At 30.4% G+C, this 16,774-nt stretch overlaps 4 protein-coding genes and 1 non-coding gene across 5 annotated transcripts; 2 read left to right on the top strand and 3 right to left on the bottom strand.

The window, feature by feature from the left end:
- Window positions 1-246: 246 nt before the first annotated feature.
- On the bottom strand, window positions 247-1,623 carry LOC123722430 (cytochrome c oxidase assembly factor 7 homolog). Its single transcript, XM_045684220.1, has 2 exons — window positions 1,150-1,623; window positions 247-824 (listed from the first exon to the last, which is right to left on the bottom strand). The coding sequence occupies exons 1-2, from the start codon at window positions 1,532-1,534 to the stop codon at window positions 454-456; spliced, it is 756 nt and encodes a 251-aa protein (XP_045540176.1). The 5' UTR covers window positions 1,535-1,623; the 3' UTR covers window positions 247-453.
- Window positions 1,624-2,222: 599 nt separating this feature from the next.
- Window positions 2,223-4,062, top strand: LOC106711006 (heme oxygenase 1). Its single transcript, XM_014503218.2, has 4 exons — window positions 2,223-2,426; window positions 2,764-2,896; window positions 3,204-3,415; window positions 3,742-4,062. The coding sequence occupies exons 1-4, from the start codon at window positions 2,330-2,332 to the stop codon at window positions 4,029-4,031; spliced, it is 732 nt and encodes a 243-aa protein (XP_014358704.2). The 5' UTR covers window positions 2,223-2,329; the 3' UTR covers window positions 4,032-4,062.
- A 537-nt stretch (window positions 4,063-4,599) lies between these two features.
- On the top strand, window positions 4,600-6,543 carry LOC106711004 (pre-mRNA-splicing factor 38). The gene is made up of 2 exons (XM_014503216.2): window positions 4,600-5,361; window positions 6,265-6,543. The coding sequence occupies exons 1-2, from the start codon at window positions 4,700-4,702 to the stop codon at window positions 6,515-6,517; spliced, it is 915 nt and encodes a 304-aa protein (XP_014358702.2). The 5' UTR covers window positions 4,600-4,699; the 3' UTR covers window positions 6,518-6,543.
- Window positions 6,544-8,828: 2,285 nt separating this feature from the next.
- Window positions 8,829-14,168, bottom strand: LOC106710989 (protein SAND). The gene is made up of 6 exons (XM_045684246.1): window positions 13,807-14,168; window positions 13,250-13,407; window positions 11,378-11,578; window positions 10,566-10,985; window positions 9,479-9,953; window positions 8,829-9,252 (listed from the first exon to the last, which is right to left on the bottom strand). The coding sequence occupies exons 1-6, from the start codon at window positions 14,068-14,070 to the stop codon at window positions 9,112-9,114; spliced, it is 1,659 nt and encodes a 552-aa protein (XP_045540202.1). The 5' UTR covers window positions 14,071-14,168; the 3' UTR covers window positions 8,829-9,111.
- Window positions 14,169-15,346: 1,178 nt separating this feature from the next.
- Window positions 15,347-15,419, bottom strand: Trnar-ccu. Its single transcript has one exon. It is a non-coding gene; the product is annotated as a tRNA-Arg (tRNA).
- Between the last annotated feature and the right edge of the window lie 1,355 nt (window positions 15,420-16,774).

Below are 16,774 nucleotides of genomic sequence, written 5' to 3'. Positions count from 1 at the left end.
TTAAGTTGATAATGGTTTTAAAAACCATAAGGTTTGGTTAGTTCTTCAATTTTAATGAAAGAAATAAAAAGTCTTTCGTTTTTTAAAACAGTTGTATTTCTATTTGTGAACAGGTAACTACTATAAAGTCATCACAATATTTTTGGTTGATTATTACAACTAACAGTGGGTTTTTGAGACCAAAATATCTGTATAAAACATACTGTCATTATCTTTGACAAAATAAAGATAACAATGTGTTTTAAACAGTCATTTTGGTCTCAGACATTTACAGTTTAAGATACAATAATTCATTGAAAACTATCAGAGAAAAAAAAAACTATATTGATATCTTATAAATGCAATTTGTTGGTTGAAATACACAATTACAATTCACCGATAGCTACTTTACAGTGATGACTATTACAACACAACACCAATTTAAATGCCAACATTGGATTTTCTACCACAAATCTACTGCTTATCCTCCAAACCTTGTTGAAACTTGATTTCTTTAGTTGTCTCATGAGCATTTTTCAAACTTTGAGCCAACTGAAAGAATTTCTTTGATTTCTCCAAATCCTGTTCCACTCCATCACCTTTTTTATACATCAAGCTGACATTAGCACATGCAAATAAATTACCATATTCGCAGCCTTTCATTGCAAGATCAAATGCTTGTTTTGGATCTGGCTTTATTAAATAATCTATGTTTTTATTTTTCTCCGGATTGTGTGGATTGAAATCGGCTACATTTTTTGGTACACCAGTTAGATACATTCCTGACAGGTAATGGCATGCCATATCATCTCTGGCATCGCAGCTTTTCTTTAAATAGTTGTAACCTAAAAGAAATCATGTTAAATATTACATTTGTATAAGTAAGTGTCAAAGGTAATTCATTAATTTCTGTGTTTTAATTTGTTTCTATATTTCATTATTATAAATATATATTATCTTTACTGAAGAATTAATATTAAACCTTAACTTCAAGTGACGGTTTCATTATTTTGTCATAGGTTATCAAGGTTAAGTAGGAGAATTAGATAACATTATGATATGAAACTATACTATGACTACAAATTTATGTATACAGTACATAAATGTATAAAGTATATTTTGTGCAATATAACAGTAACATTGCAAAATTAGGTTATGTCTGATTTTTACCTTTGGGAACATCCCTTTGAACAGTAACTCCGGGTCCAGTAGCAGTAAGAAGTACCCCAGCATGCAGACATGATGTAGGATCATTTAATTCACAACCTTTTTCAAAATATTCCAATGCTTCTTTGGAATCGGGCTTGTCTTTTCCGCGACCGATAAGTGCATAATTCCCATATTTAGTACACGATTTACCATACTTATAGTCCATACAGTTGGTTTTATAAACAGTAGCAGCTTTTTTATAATCCTTTTTTATTGCCTCTAAGTAATCAGCCAATAGATGACAAACTTCCGATTTCTTTTCATGATAACAGCCGAATCTATATTCAATCCCTAAATTTTCAATGTATTGCTTAACATCTTCTTCTTTTTGTAGGTCATAAGCCATTGTTGGATTTAGAATTACGAAATTTTGTCATAGGTTGCAGAGGTTAGAAACAATTAGATAACATTACGAAATACGAAAATGTCAAAACGATAACGCGTATCACTTGGTAAACATGTCAAATGAACAACTTATAAAATAATTTGGTTAAATAAAACTTTTAACGTAACTAAATTTGGAATATCTTTTATTAAATTAACATTACATTTCACATAAATTTATTACATCTTACTTACGAAAAAATTAAGTCAATATATTTGATAACAGAAATATGAAATGATTTACCTTAATTTTCTTCGAGTTCCCCATACTGTATTGAATGAAAGTCAATAAAAAATAGATTCAGACAACTGTAATTGAATTATTCACATAAAACTAAATTGGCTTGAGGAATATATGTTTTATTTAAACAAATTATTATTAAATAAATAGTTCCGGTATTTTACACAGATTATTTATCCTCCGGTACTTAGATTTTAGATGTAACTGTAACAGATAATAAATGTCAGTATTACTGTGGAAATGTTATTGTGATTAAAATTTAAACATTGTTATAACTACAATCAACACAATATAATTTAAGGTTTTAGTATCACGGGCCACCAAATTATAAATACATTGAAAATTATAAACGAAAAAATCTTTATCTTTTTGTTTGTCAATAACAATTGCAAACTGCAATGACAAGTGTCAAATTTTGAAACAAAATTTTCAAATTCACTAATTTCTTTAATTTCTTCTTGTGGATGTGAGATTGTGAATATTTGCTGCCGGAAGATTACTTTACAGTTTAGGAAAATGTCTGAAAATGACCTATTTACGACTCGTATGAGAAAAGCAACGCGGAGGATTCATTCAGTGAGCGATACTTTAGTCAATGCAAAATTTGCTCTGTGTAAGTTTTTAAATTGTTAACTATTTATAGCAGTTCTTTTCATCGGGTAGAAACATTTAAGTACTTACTTAACGTTTCAAATAGTTATTGGTCTTGTGTATTGATAATGCTACATGAAAATATTTAAGGAAGTGCCATACAATGTATTATAAAGTGCTAAGTCATATTATGCGTATATAACAAAAAAAAACTTTTGTATGCTTTGCAGTGATGTATATCATAAAGATTCATTTTTAGTCCCAAATTTTTATAAACAAACTTCTTAATACATCTTTTCTACAATTCAAACTTCACATATATTCTATAATTGATAAACTTTCTTTCTTTAATATTACAGCTTTAAGAGATGAAGCAGTATGGGGTGGTGGCTTATTTGTATTCTACCACATATTTGCATTCCTTGAAGATGCAAAAGAGAGACTTAACATGCCTGATTTTAACAAATTATTTGTTAATAAAATTTTATACCGGTATGTTATTACATTATATGCAACCATAAGTAAATTTTTTACAAAGATTTATTTTTTTATCATTTTTATTCTCAATTATTTTATCATCACTACTTATTAGTTAATATTCTACTATCACCTATATTTTTAGGCAATAATCACTGGCATGATGATTATGTGATGGTATTTTCTGTGATTTTTTTTTAGTTAAATATGCTAATTGACATTTATATACAGTTTATATTTGAATATATAATAATTATATTATATCTGTTTTAGCCTTTTAAAATTTTTATACAGAACATTTATATTGTGACTATAATTTTAGAAAGAAAGCTTTTGAAGAGGATCTAGCTCATTACTTAGGTGAAAACTGGCAATCAACGCCAAAGTCTGCAGCTCTAGAGAATTACATTGAGCATTTGCAGGATCTTGAGACTGAACATCCAACACTGCTATTGGTGTATGTGTACCATCTGTACCTAGGATTGCTGAGTGGTGGCCAGATATTGGCTAAGAAAAGGAAAATGTTTGGTGAAAGTAAAGTATTATTAGTATTATGATTAAATAACTACCTATAGCATATAGGTTTTATGATAAACAATAATTTGGTTCACTTGATTTTATGTGACTTCTACTACCTTTAAATATTTTAGACTGGCAACACCACTGTAACTCCTTTTGTGTTATGGATGTGTATGGTTGTTGGATTATTTAGCTTTAGCTTAGTGATTCACTGCTTGTTTGCCTTATATTATAATAAATGCCCATTCTTTTGATGTGGTTTGGCAAAAAAAGGTAATAAAAAAGAAGGGACAGGAAACAAAAGTATAAAATGAGTATGTATAAATTTAAATTTGTTTTAGAGACCACATCAGGGAATGTCTACACAGACAAAGTGACTGATTTCAATGATATAGATATCAATGAACTGAAGAAGGAATTCCGTAATGCAATGAATGAGATTTCTGAACGGATGTCCAAGGATGAACAGGATGCATTCATTGAAGAAAGCAACCAAGTGTTCCTGATGAATAACTTAATAGTAAATTCTGTTGGAGGTCAGAACAGAGTACTATGTAATATGTTCTACAAGGCATCTGCAATCTTATTAGTGGTTATTGGAGTCATTTACGCATACAAGATGCACAAATAGTTTATTTTTCTTTGTTCAGTATTGTTTTATTGTTAGGATTTCACTTATACTCGTTTCTAATAGAAATGTGATTTATTTAAAAACTTTAGTGTAAGTTATATTAATTTGACACGTTGCTTTCAATTTGTATTGTTAAGCAATTATAATTAGATTTTTTAATAAAAGGTTCCTTAAAAATTTACATTTTCATTGTTGGTGTTAAATAAAATAAAAAAATTACTCCTAAAATTAGTTGTAAAGTTTAGCATGAAGAATGTTTGTTTCATCGAAAAATAATAGTTACCGTGCAAGATTTTTCGGCAAAGATATTTATTTGAGATGATGGGGGCTAAAGGTGACTAGGCCTTGGATATTTTATTGTGGCAAAACCGTCAAGAAATAAGAGTGTCGCTTTAAGAGAAGTAGGAGATTGATAGAATCACAAAAACAAGTGGTTTATGGAAATGTACAGGTATATATAAATAATCGCCTAGGTAAATATGATACAAAACAATAAGCCATAAACACTTACCGCCATTTTTATAAACCCTGATCACCCGATGAAATAAAACAAATTAAAAAGTAGGTTTTCGTACTAAGTTTGCATTTTAAATGTAGCAACACTAAAACTACGTCGACTGTCAAAGTCAAGTTCCAATTGACAAGTTGGGGCTCACGCCGCCGCCAAAATGGCGAACCGGACAGTAAAAGATGCAAAATCAATTCGGGGAACAAATCCTCAATATCTTGTGGAAAAGATAATAAGATCGCGCATATACGATTGTAAATATTGGAAGGAAGAATGTTTTGCGTTAACAGCGGAGTTACTTGTCGACAAGGCGATGGAACTACGATATGTTGGTGGTGTGCACGGTGGCTTCATTTATCCCACTCCGTTTTTGTGTTTAGTTTTAAAAATGTTACAGATACAACCTGAAAAAGATATTGTAGTTGAATTTATTAAAAACGAGGAGTTTAAATATGTGCGAGCGTTAGGTGCATTCTATATGAGACTCACAGGAACCTCTGTTGATTGTTACAAGTATTTAGAGCCACTTTATAACGATAATAGAAAACTGAGGCGTCAAAATCGCCAGGGTCAGTTCGAGATAGTTCATATGGATGAGTTTATAGATGAATTACTACGAGAAGAACGATTATGTGACGTTATTTTGCCGAGGATACAGAAAAGGCATATATTGGAAGAGAATAATGAATTAGAACCTAAAGTATCTGCGTTGGATGATGATCTTGATGAAGATATGCCATCAGATGATGAAATTATTGATACAGAAGCCAAAGAAAACAAAAGAGAAAAGGAAAGGCGGGATAAAGACAGGCGTAGAGACAGGTAAATCAGATATTATCAATTGATCTATATATACTTGGTCTTGGTTCATTGTCTTAACTAAAATAATTTAATTCTAATGATATCTTCACATTTTAAGTGAAACAATATCATAAAGAGCAATCTCATAAGTCACGTTGACAACATTTGAGTAGGGTAGTTTCCCAGATCATTTATAAAAGATTGGAATGGATATTAAATTGGAAGTCCTCTCTGCCTATCCCTCTGGGTTACTGGTGTGAGTTATGTTGTAGTTGTAGTAAATTGAATATGTGTATTTGATTATAGTAGCTGCATTAAATCACTTCTACCTTTAGCATGTTGGAGTATACCTTTTTATTTTGATGATTTACATTTCAGACCAAATCTTTTTATAAAATATATTATCATCCTTGACAGAACAGAGATAAAAATTAGTTTTAAATGGAGATTTTGGTAACAGAAACTGGCTAGCAGTATTTTTAGTATTGAAACATAATTTTTATTCAGGCTTATTTTTTTATTATGGGAAAAATGGAAATGTAACATAGAATATTTATATGATGTTAAATGTTTATAGTGTGTCTATTTAAGATTGATCAGTTTGACAATTCACTAGACATGGGTTAAGTAAAGTTATTTATGAAATTTACTAGGCCATATCATTGTGAGTGCATGGGAAGATAGGTATAAATGTCATTGCAGCTTTTTATAAATAAAATGGGATGGTAATTAATTTACAAATGTTATCTTTGTATGTACTGGTATGTTTATTGCTATTATTTAACCAATAAGTAGGTTTTTAGGATAATTTTTCGATGTTGATTCATTTATTTTTTTATTTCATAAAAATGATCAGCATCAATATGTTATGCTATAATTTTTTTCTGGTAATTAAACAATAAACTATTTTTGATATCATTGCAGATCAAGGGATAGAGACAGGAGGGATAAAGATCGTAAACGAGAAAGATCTAGAAGCAGAGATCGTGATCGTAGACGGGAAAGAGAAAAAGAGAGAGAAAGGGAGAAGGAGAGGGAAAAAGAAAGGGAGAAAGAGAGAGAACGAGAACGGGAAAAGGAGAGAGATCGCTTACGAGAGCGTGAAAGGGAGAGGGAAAAGGATAGACGAGAAAGAGATAGACACGAAGGAGATAGAAGACGAGGTGGCAGATATTAGTAATTTAAGGTATTAAATAATATGACACAATATTTATTTGTTTCATTTGTTTGTAATCATGAAAATATTGGAAAAGGATGGCGATAGAAAAAATAATCAGAATAGTATGTTCAATAATTTAATATAAAAAAATATTTACTACAATAAATATCATTAATAATTTCAATGTGTTTTTAGTATTGATGCATTAGATAGCATTAAAAATTGATTTTTTGTAGAAGGGAAAATATTTCCCTTGAGCGTGAAAGGGTTAAAAGACTGCTGAAATCAGCAATGTCAATTGGCCATTATGGGAGACCTTTAACATTCCTAATTGTGGTAGGTTTGTTATGCAATATGTTAATCATTTAAATATTACTAATATTTGCTAGAGTTTGTGATGAGTTAACTTTTAGAGGCAATAGTAACTTTAATATCTGAGACTACATGCTGAGGCACATACAGTTGAACCATCCAATAGAACTTACAATAAAGATTTTGTGAATACTTTAGTTGAAAAGTATTAATTTAAATTAATTAAGAATGGCTTAACTCACATTCATTCTTAATTAATTTATTGTATCTCAAAGTTTAAACACTAAGTATTCATTAGTATATTAGATAACTAAACTAAAAATGGAATAATAACTTAATCAAGCATTTATTTACAATATAATGTACAATACCAATAGTGTCAACGCAAAGCAAGTCTTACTATGGAGGTTTTCAGAGCTCATATATTTATACAAAAAAAATATCTGTTATTCACTGTTAATACAAAAATAATGTTTTTTTTTATAAGAGAAGGGGACAATCGAGCAACGGACCGCCTAAAACTATTTGATCCGACGCCCTTGACCATCCGCAACGCCAGAGGAATCGCAGATGCATTGCTGTCCTTTAAGGAAGGTGTACACCCTTTTCTTGACGGCCCCTAAGTCGTAACCTTTTTGTTATATATGTCGTAACTAGCTATCGTCCGCGACACCGTCTGCGCGGAATTTAATAAATAGCCTATGTTCTTCCAGACTATGATCCACAATTATGTCAAATTTCATCGAGATCCATTGAGCCGTTCTAGAGATACCTAACAAATTCATCTAAACATTCGCATTTATAATATTAGTAAGACTGCTTCAATGTATACAAAAGCAGCCATGACATATTTATAAAGTATGGAAATATTAATCTTGAATTACTGTAGACATAGAAATTATATACTTGCATTGACACATAACAATACTTTTATCTATATACCTAATTTATTTTTAACAAAGTACATTAAAAATATACAATACAGATTCATGATATTATTTATAAAAATACATATAATTTAATTATAATTTGGTGTTAAATTACAGCATTATTGATATATATATAGAACATCGGTAATCTATATACATGACTAACTTACATTATTTAGTTATCAAGTAACCCTGTTAATTAGCTATCTACATACAATTAAGTTTAATTTGAAAACTGATCGGCAGACCTAACTAATAAAATGCATTGAATACAAACAAACAAACAATTTTTTTAACAATTCAGGAATTGATAAGCCTTAATGTTGGGACTAATGTTGGGTAAAGTTATGAATTTTGTTAGAACCACATTTCTAATTAAACTGGTTCATATTTGGTACACATTATTCTCACACTTTATGGTCGTCGGATTTATTATATTTTTTAATCAACACCAAAACTAGGAAAAGATCATTACAAGAATATCAATCAATCATAATATTGTCTCACTTTGAGCAATAATGTTTTATCACTCAAATTGTACTTAACAATTTTTATAAAGCCTCATTTAAAAAAACAATACATAAATTAACAAAATATAATCAAATAATTAAATTGTCATTGTCACAAATCATTTAATTTGATCTTTAAAGTAATTTAATAATTGACAATAATAAATACTATAAAAACAGCAATAAAAAAGTAACATTTCTCAATTCATTATAACATTTATTAATTTTTTATTTTCTAGCTCACATCTAAATTGAGCAATAATTTAAATGCTCTCCATATAATAAGAAAGTTTGAGGAATATTTTTTTTTATATTTTTTCTTTCAATTTACATAAATTAATTTGAATTTATTTCTAAAACTTCAACAAAAGATTAATGAATGAGATTCAAATGTCATCTAAATTTAGCTTTTTGTTCAAAATCTACTAAAATTAATGTGTTTTTTTAAGACTTTCAAATCACTGTTTATGACTGACGTACATACGAGATATCCTTATATATATATTATGGAAATAAATCATGTTTGCAGCTCAGAACATTGTAAAAGTCACTGCACAGAACACAATTTGAGATATAGACAGATGTCAATTTGCAGCTAACCATGAGTTGCAAAAGCGATTAACACTGAAATAATATTACCACAGCTTTATGACTTATAATTCACACCATACTAATTACTTCAACATGTGCAATGTTACTACAATTTTTACTTTTTAATGTAAGAATCACTGGGCAAGTCCGGCACTTAATGTATTAAGGGAAATAAATCACTTTATATCACTTTTGTTCACTATTCCTCAATACTAGAGTTACGTGTGATAGAGTTCTTTATCATATCACCGAGAGTAACACTGAGCTTTTGCTAGAAAGTTGGTGCATTCATTATGAATATTCTGTTCTCTTCTCTTTTAATCCACTGTAAGAGATGATCTACTGCTTTCTTTGTCTGCTCTTTCTCAACTAAAGCATCGAAGGTGACATAAAGTTCAAAGCCGTTAGTAATCTGTAAAGTGAATTTAGAATGATTATAAATTTTTACTACTTTCCTTTAAATAATTTAAATGAAATTACTAAATATGACAAAGGTTTTTTTGCAGACATGCTCGTAAATTTAATCTCATTGCTTTCATTTGAAATTTGAATTAACGTTAGTTTTTTGGTTGATCTTATGTACTTTACATTACATAAATAAATTCCGTATGAAATAACAACATAAAAAAATCACTCACCCAAGCTAATATAGTGTTTTCAGAATTTGATCTAAATATAAACTTAGCAGGTACAGTCGCACAGTGTATTTGATTACAGAACTTTCTATAATTCTTCACATAATCTATATCTGACAACTTTTCGATCTTCTTTACAGTAATATCCCCACCTTCATTATGCATAATCCTATAGTCTTGTAATCTATCCAAACTTATTGGATCGGAAGTAAAAAGTTGAGCTGTTGATTTACATTTGTACATAAAATGCCTTATTATAGGTATTCCGATGTGTTTCAAAGGATTAGTTGTTGGCAAGTCTTTACTTCTGTTTAATGCATCGTTTATCGCTCCTATGCATTTCATTTTCTCTAATTTCTCGGCAATTGTATGTTTAGCTTGTGATAGAGGATAGAATGCATCTCTTTGTACTGTAAGTAGAAGTAGGCAAGCTTGACAATCTTCGGAGATGTATGAAACATGTCCATGTAGAAATCCACTGGAATTTAACATTAATTTTTTAACGAAAATTGTGTGATCACTCTTCTAACATTATAAATGCGAAAGTTTAGATGGATGGATGGATGTTTGTTTGAAAGTATCTCCGCAATGACTTAACAGATCTTGATGAAATTTGGCACAGATGTAGAAAGCCTTGAAGAACTTTTTATCTATATATAGATATTTTTATCCGGACGTAGTTGCGGTACTCATTCATAGTTACCAAGAAGAAGATCTGGTCCCAGATTTTATTTAAGTAACAAAAAAAAGAAATGGTCATGTCCGACCGACGCCTAATAATTATATATATTTCTAATCTAGATTTGGTGTATTTTAAACTTAATAAAGAAATATATTTGTAAATATGTTTTTTTTTTTCATATTATTTACACTTCTGTTTCTGCATCTGTTTCCGTTTCTGTTAAAATTTACTTTTTGACGTTTGTTTCCGTTTCTGGTTCCGCTAAGACATTTCCGTTAAATCACTACTTATAAACAATATCGGTTATTGCAACTGAATATTTTCATAAATGTTATTATATTTTGACTGTGCATTGTTCCAGGGTTAAAATAATATTTTGAAACGTCATAAAATTTATATCGTACTTACGTAGCATCAAACTTAGGTAGACAAACAGGCGTCCAACTTTCTGCAGTCTTGAAAGATTCAGAACTCCTCACCAAATTGAACAGCAAATGTATATCGGACGGATGTAGTGTGTACTTCTTCATTCTAACCAAAGTGATTAATTGATTCCCAGCTATGAGTATTGCAAATACTAAATCTCTTATTTTATTACAAGTTGATATTATCGCGTTTGTGATATTTTCACGCGCTTTTTCCGGTAATGGAAGACATCTTACTGCTCCGAGTAAAAAAGCTGGATCTTTCTCCATGAATATTAATAAATTATCAATTAATCTTTCAGCTCCAGCTAAAAGTCTTCTTAAATCATAATTCCTTCGTTGTTCAAATATTCTATTAAGTTGTGTTAATGTTAGAACTGATACTATTTGATTGAATGCATATCTGGAAAAAAACTTATTAAAAATATTTGTAATTTAAATCATTAACTGGATGGACTGGATCATGATGGATAGATGTTTGTTTGAAGGTACCTCCGGAACAGCTCAATGGATCTTGATGAAATTTGGCACAGATGTAGAAGATAGTCTGGAAGAACACATAGGTTATTTGTTAAGTTTTTTTTAATTCCGCGCGGACGGAGTCGCGGGCGACAGCAAGTACATCATAAAACTGGAGGGCATGGCTTTACTTATCAGAATTGCCCTGCCTTTGTCACTATTGAGGGTTGGCACAGTATGTACTATTTTATGATCTACCTTCCTCCATACTATATACTACTAAATTATCCTTTTCTAATTTATGTTGGCTTACTTCTAACTTATTAAATTACTTACGTCAATTGCATTACCAATTGTGTTTCACTCTCGTTAGATTTAGAAACAGCGACCAGTATAAGTGGGCCCTTCACTAAGAACACTGCTTTACAGTCTTTTGTGCAGATAGATCTCAAGATATCTTGGTCATGTTCCTCAACCACACTGACTAGAGCTTGTATTACTCCGCACAAACCTGCTAATTTGTCTTCATTTCCATATCTGGAATTGAAATATCAAAATTATTAACAAAGGTATTATATAAGGTATATAATTATTAACCATATAAAATTATACATTTCATTTTGTTTAAAAAACACAGAGATAAACTTTTAAAATAATTGAAAGTATTGTTTGAACAAAACTTTTTAATCAGTTTTTAACATAACATTATTATAATCTTTTAAAGTAATTTGTACTATGCATGCCGCATAGACAAAAAAAGGATATCAATAGAATTGAATCGGTCATTTCAAAAACCACTTAAGTCAACATTTTTTCCAACATGCTTTTTTTACAGAAAATGGTTTTTCAAAGGTAGATGTGTATTCTGGGTGAAAACAACTTAAGTCAAAACATTCCTTCCTCTTTTAATAATACCGATTGATTGAACATTCATTCTCATTATTGAAGAAAATAACTTCTGTTTCACTTCCATCAACGAAAGCCTATAATTTGAAAGTGCCCATCAATAAAAATAAAATAGACGATTTAAAACTAGTTCAAGATAGCATTCCGGAAGAGCATATGCCATTTTATAACAACATTTTTAGCCAACTGCAAATGTTGAAGATAATCCAGATGAGAATGATGGAGAATATGACTATGTACCATAAAGATATTAAAACATGACAAATTAATACATGTGAAATATTAATAAGATTATTTTTAAGTGTAATTCTTAATTACAAGCAATAAAAAATATGATTACTACAATTTTTTTGGTTAAATTATATACCACTAAACCTATTTCTCGCTAAAACAACATAAGTCAAGAACTGTTTATCAGGTTTTTTTCATTATTTCTATTAATAAAGCGAAAAGATTATACGCTATTTTAATTTTTTACCCCTCGAATACTAAATTAACCATAAAGAAGCTCTTCAAAACTCATTTGTTTGTGTATGAAACAGTTTTTATTGATTTCTGAAAAATTATAATTTTGTGACTTATGAGGTTTTTGAAATGACCGATTCAATTGAGAACCTCGTCATATTTGAAGTTAGTTAAAAAGTAAAACTGATTTTATATTTCTGTAGAGAAAATAGAATCTATATTTTGAGCTCAATTAAAGTTGGTTAGTAAACTATTTATATCTATACTAATATTATAAAAAATAAAGATTTGATTGTAATGAGTGACATCAAGTCTTCTTCAAGAAGTCATTGTTTTTATCAGTGAGATGAGTCATTATTCTGTATAATTTATAATAGCAATAAGAGTCAATAAATAAATAAAATTGTTTGTCCATTTGCATTGAATTGACTTCAGAACCAATTTATTCCTACATTCTATCACATGTAGGAAGCTGTACTATTCCTAGGTGACTTAGGGTTTTGGAACGAAGTTCCTTATCGCGCATTGTGAAAGGGGGCTAGACGGAAAAAAATCTTACGAAAAGTTGTCACAACACTTTTTGGTATAGACGAATGAGCGCTACTTCACCATGGCAATGACGTGACAATATATAACGAAAATTCATAGAAATAAAATGTACTTCTTGTGAAGACTTAAGTTTTTTATTCATAGAATAAACATTGGTTCCTTCACTAATTAATCGAAAGGAACTTTGTTCCATCCGGGTGTCCCTTGACACCTCTCAATTTTTTTTTATTATTAGACGTCTATGGTTCCGCACAAACAAAGTTGCTAGTAAAATATAAAAATATCTACCTTGAATATATTGGTTTACCAGCAGAGCTCAAGATAAATACATGCTTTTCTTTATTCACCAACTCTGGTGATTGTAAATACTCATCTTTGTCTGTATCAACATCATCTCCATTCTGTTCTGTTATGTTTGAACTACTTGGTGAAGATGCCATGCCTTCCTGAAATTGAATAAACTTTTGATGCTTCTACATGCTTTTTTTAACAATTACTGTTTACTAGATTATTGAAAATAGAAATATTGGTAAGTTAAATATTTAGTGCAGCTACACTTAGGTACTTACTAATATTATAAATGCGAATGTTTAGATGGATGGATGTTGTCTGAAGGTAACTCCAGAACAGCTCAATGGATCTTAATGAAATTTGGTACACATGTAGAACATAGTCTGAAAGAACACATATGCTACTTACTAAGTTTTTTTTAATCCGCACGGACAGTGTCGCAGGCTACAGCTAGTAAGTATCTTATTTTAACATGTTATTAATCAAAATACCGTAACCATTTTATACATCTTGCAATTCATAGAAATAAATAAAAATAAAGTAGTAACACTTACTTTCAAATCATCACTTGATTTAGCTGTTTTCATATCTTTCGAAGGTTCACCAATTTCGCTTTGTATTTCACTAATTGTACTACTCTTAGTGGTAAGTTTTGCGTGCCTCTGTTCAGGGTTTGTGCTCATTTCTGACTCAATTTCTTCAAAGGAATCAGTCGGGTTGAGAACACTTTCAGGACAAGCTCCTGGTTGCAAATCATCGTCGATATTTTCCTGATGAGAAAGGTGACTTGGTATAGAATCTTTTGAGGTTGATGCCATTGTGAAATATTATGCGATTATCTATTTTATTCAAGGAAATAATGTATTTTTTAATTAAGATCACTTCACTGTATTAACCAAGTTTTAACAGTTTCGAAAACGCCACAAACGTCAATTTGACAACGATAGAAAATGACATTGACTTATCTTTTTTTTAAAGCTTTTATGGGCTGGTCTTTAAGCCTAACACTATTATTGACTTTTGGTATAAGACAATTTCATTTCTCGCCACAACCCAAAATTATTTTCTAACATTTAGTTAAAGTGTCTAGGCTCTCACGATCAGAGGAACTGCAGAATCGGGTCTTTATGTAAAGCCTTGTCAATGTGTATTTATTATTAAAATCGCTGAATACAAGTTGTAATAATATGCGTATTAATTTAACAACATGCATTTTCATTTGTTTTAAACTTACTAATATTATTAATGCGAATATTTGGATTTATGTTGGTTAGAAGGTATCTCTATACAGTTGCGTGGATCGCGATGATAACAATGTAAAACACAGTCTGGAAGAACACATATTCTAAACTAAGGTTCTAGTAATGTGCACGATTCCAGTGGGCTACATTTCATTCACTTATTGACTCGATAACTCCGCAATGGTTCAACACTTCTTATTGAAATTTTGCATAGATATAAAATCTAGTGAGCAGAGTAACATACGATATACATATTTTTACCCTTTTTCAATTCTGTGCAGACATAGTAGCGGGAAAAGCTAGAGTAACATAAGTCTTTTTTGTTGGCTCATAGGGAATTAGGTCAATTGCATTTTGCCACTACTTTTTAATCCGATTGTTGAGTAGACGTTGAAAATGTTATCCGATGATCCATTTTATAGTATTTATGCAAGAGGTATTTATTTTAAAAGATTGCACGTTACATTTTCGTATCTCTCGGAAAGTTATTACTTCAGGATAAGACTCTATGTTATTTTATATCCCGAAAGAAGGAAGTAAGTTTATAATTTGAATTCTCATCCCATACAAAGCTGTTTTCTTGGAGTCATTTTAAAACATATAAAATCTGATTTTAAGAAACGAGCAAGAAATGAATAGGATTATCAGGTAATATACATAAAATATGTATGTGTAAAATAAATCTAGAAAACTACATGTTACCTGAAACCTGTTGTAATAGTGTCTAAAACTGATGTATGAACACATGTACTTTTGTTGATAAACCAAATAATTAAAAACCATTATAGTGACACGCTTCGCTAATTACGGGATCGACAGGTATAAAAAACAAAATATATTCTAAAAATATTCGTACCCCTGGTGGGACTCGAACCCACAATCCCCGGCTTAGGAGGCCGATGCCTTATCCATTAGGCCACAGGGGCTCTTGTAACTAAGTTAAATTTCCTTTCAAGTATCATTTATTTACTTAACAAAAGTAATAAAATACTCTATCTTAATATAAAAAATATTCAAGGTTATAAAAACATTTTCTTAAAGTACACTTTGAGCCACTTAAAACTACTTTTTAGTTACGAAAAAGGTTACTGCAAATTCGTGTTCAAATTGCTTCGCCTTGCAGATGTCTATTTTATTAGGCCATTCGTTTTGTACAGTATCTTTCTAAACAGTCGAAGAGACAAATCTACGGACGTGACGCTTTTATGTTATTGCCGAGGAGAAATAGGTATGTTTAATGTATTAGTTGATACAATCATGCGTACACACATTTACGAATATATAAAATACTAGCGGACCCGACAGACGTTGTCCTGTACACACGTCTTTAATTTCATACTTTTTTTAATGAGCTGAAACAATTTGGACCGCTTTGATGAAAATTATTATTGAAAAGTTATTACTTTGTTAAATAAATAAAAGCATCGTAAATGAAAACTTTAACTCATTTTAATGAAAGGTGAAAAAGCTTGCACTCAAAACATTTTATAACATATATATTTATTTATTTTTAATTTACAAAAACTTAATTTATCGTAATGCCATTGGATGTACAATATTTTTAGTTAGTCCATGAGGAGTATAAACAAACAAACTCGATGGTTTTCCAACTCTGGAACACGCAACGTACAATTGGCCGTGTGAAAAACACGGATTTTCTAAATCTAAGCCACAAAATGTCATCGTTTGACCTTGTGACTTATTAATAGTCATAGCATATGCCAAACGGATCGGAAATTGTAAGCGTTTAAATGGTATAGGTGAATCTGAAGGAATCATTGGGATCCGCGGTAAAAGTACAATTTCAACAATTTCACCTTGGAATTTTCCAGATAAAATATTCGCTTCAATAATATATAACTTCAAACTTTCGTGGTTTTTACAAATATAATGTTCGTAAGAAACGGGATTCTTACCACGATTAGGCTGTTTGAGCTCCCGATATTTCGGGAGCTCAAACAGCCTAATCGTGGTAAGAATCCCGTTTCTTACGAACGCTTCAATAATGTTGCCCATGATTTTTTTTATAACTAATCGCGTGCCATTACACAATCTCGGGGCATTTAAATTACGAAGCAAAATTATAGGTGAGCCAATCTTCAGTCGCAAATTATGTGGTGGCATTCCAGGTAAATCTAAAGAATTCAAAAATTCTACTGGATAGTTGACCACTTCGTCAGGATCAACAACGGTGTCAATTGATTTAAATGTAATTTCATTACCAGGCAATGACTGTTGTATTTTAAAATTGATGGCGTCTACATCTAAATTTTTTGCAGCT

Source organism: Papilio machaon, chromosome 25 (assembly GCF_912999745.1).
Source record: "Papilio machaon chromosome 25, ilPapMach1.1, whole genome shotgun sequence".
Classification (NCBI taxonomy): Eukaryota; Metazoa; Arthropoda; class Insecta; order Lepidoptera; family Papilionidae; genus Papilio; species Papilio machaon.
Note: the sequence above shows the minus strand (reverse complement) of the source record. Positions and strands in the feature narration are given on the sequence as shown.

Coding starts and splice junctions, on each gene's coding strand:
- LOC123722430 (XM_045684220.1), bottom strand. CDS start 1,534: ATGGCTTATGACCTACAAAAAGAAGAAGATGTTAAGCAATACATTGAA. Junction 825..1,149: donor TCAAAGGGATGTTCCCAAAG/GTAAAAATCAGA, acceptor GATTTCTTTTAG/GTTACAACTATTTAAAGAAA.
- LOC106711006 (XM_014503218.2), top strand. CDS start 2,330: ATGTCTGAAAATGACCTATTTACGACTCGTATGAGAAAAGCAACGCGG. Junction 2,427..2,763: donor CAATGCAAAATTTGCTCTGT/GTAAGTTTTTAA, acceptor TTAATATTACAG/CTTTAAGAGATGAAGCAGTA. Junction 3,416..3,741: donor AAGGAAAATGTTTGGTGAAA/GTAAAGTATTAT, acceptor AATTTGTTTTAG/AGACCACATCAGGGAATGTC.
- LOC106711004 (XM_014503216.2), top strand. CDS start 4,700: ATGGCGAACCGGACAGTAAAAGATGCAAAATCAATTCGGGGAACAAAT. Junction 5,362..6,264: donor AAAGACAGGCGTAGAGACAG/GTAAATCAGATA, acceptor ATATCATTGCAG/ATCAAGGGATAGAGACAGGA.
- LOC106710989 (XM_045684246.1), bottom strand. CDS start 14,070: ATGGCATCAACCTCAAAAGATTCTATACCAAGTCACCTTTCTCATCAG. Junction 13,408..13,806: donor AATCAAGTGATGATTTGAAA/GTAAGTGTTACT, acceptor ATTCAATTTCAG/GAAGGCATGGCATCTTCACC. Junction 9,954..10,565: donor CTACCTAAGTTTGATGCTAC/GTAAGTACGATA, acceptor GTTAAATTCCAG/TGGATTTCTACATGGACATG.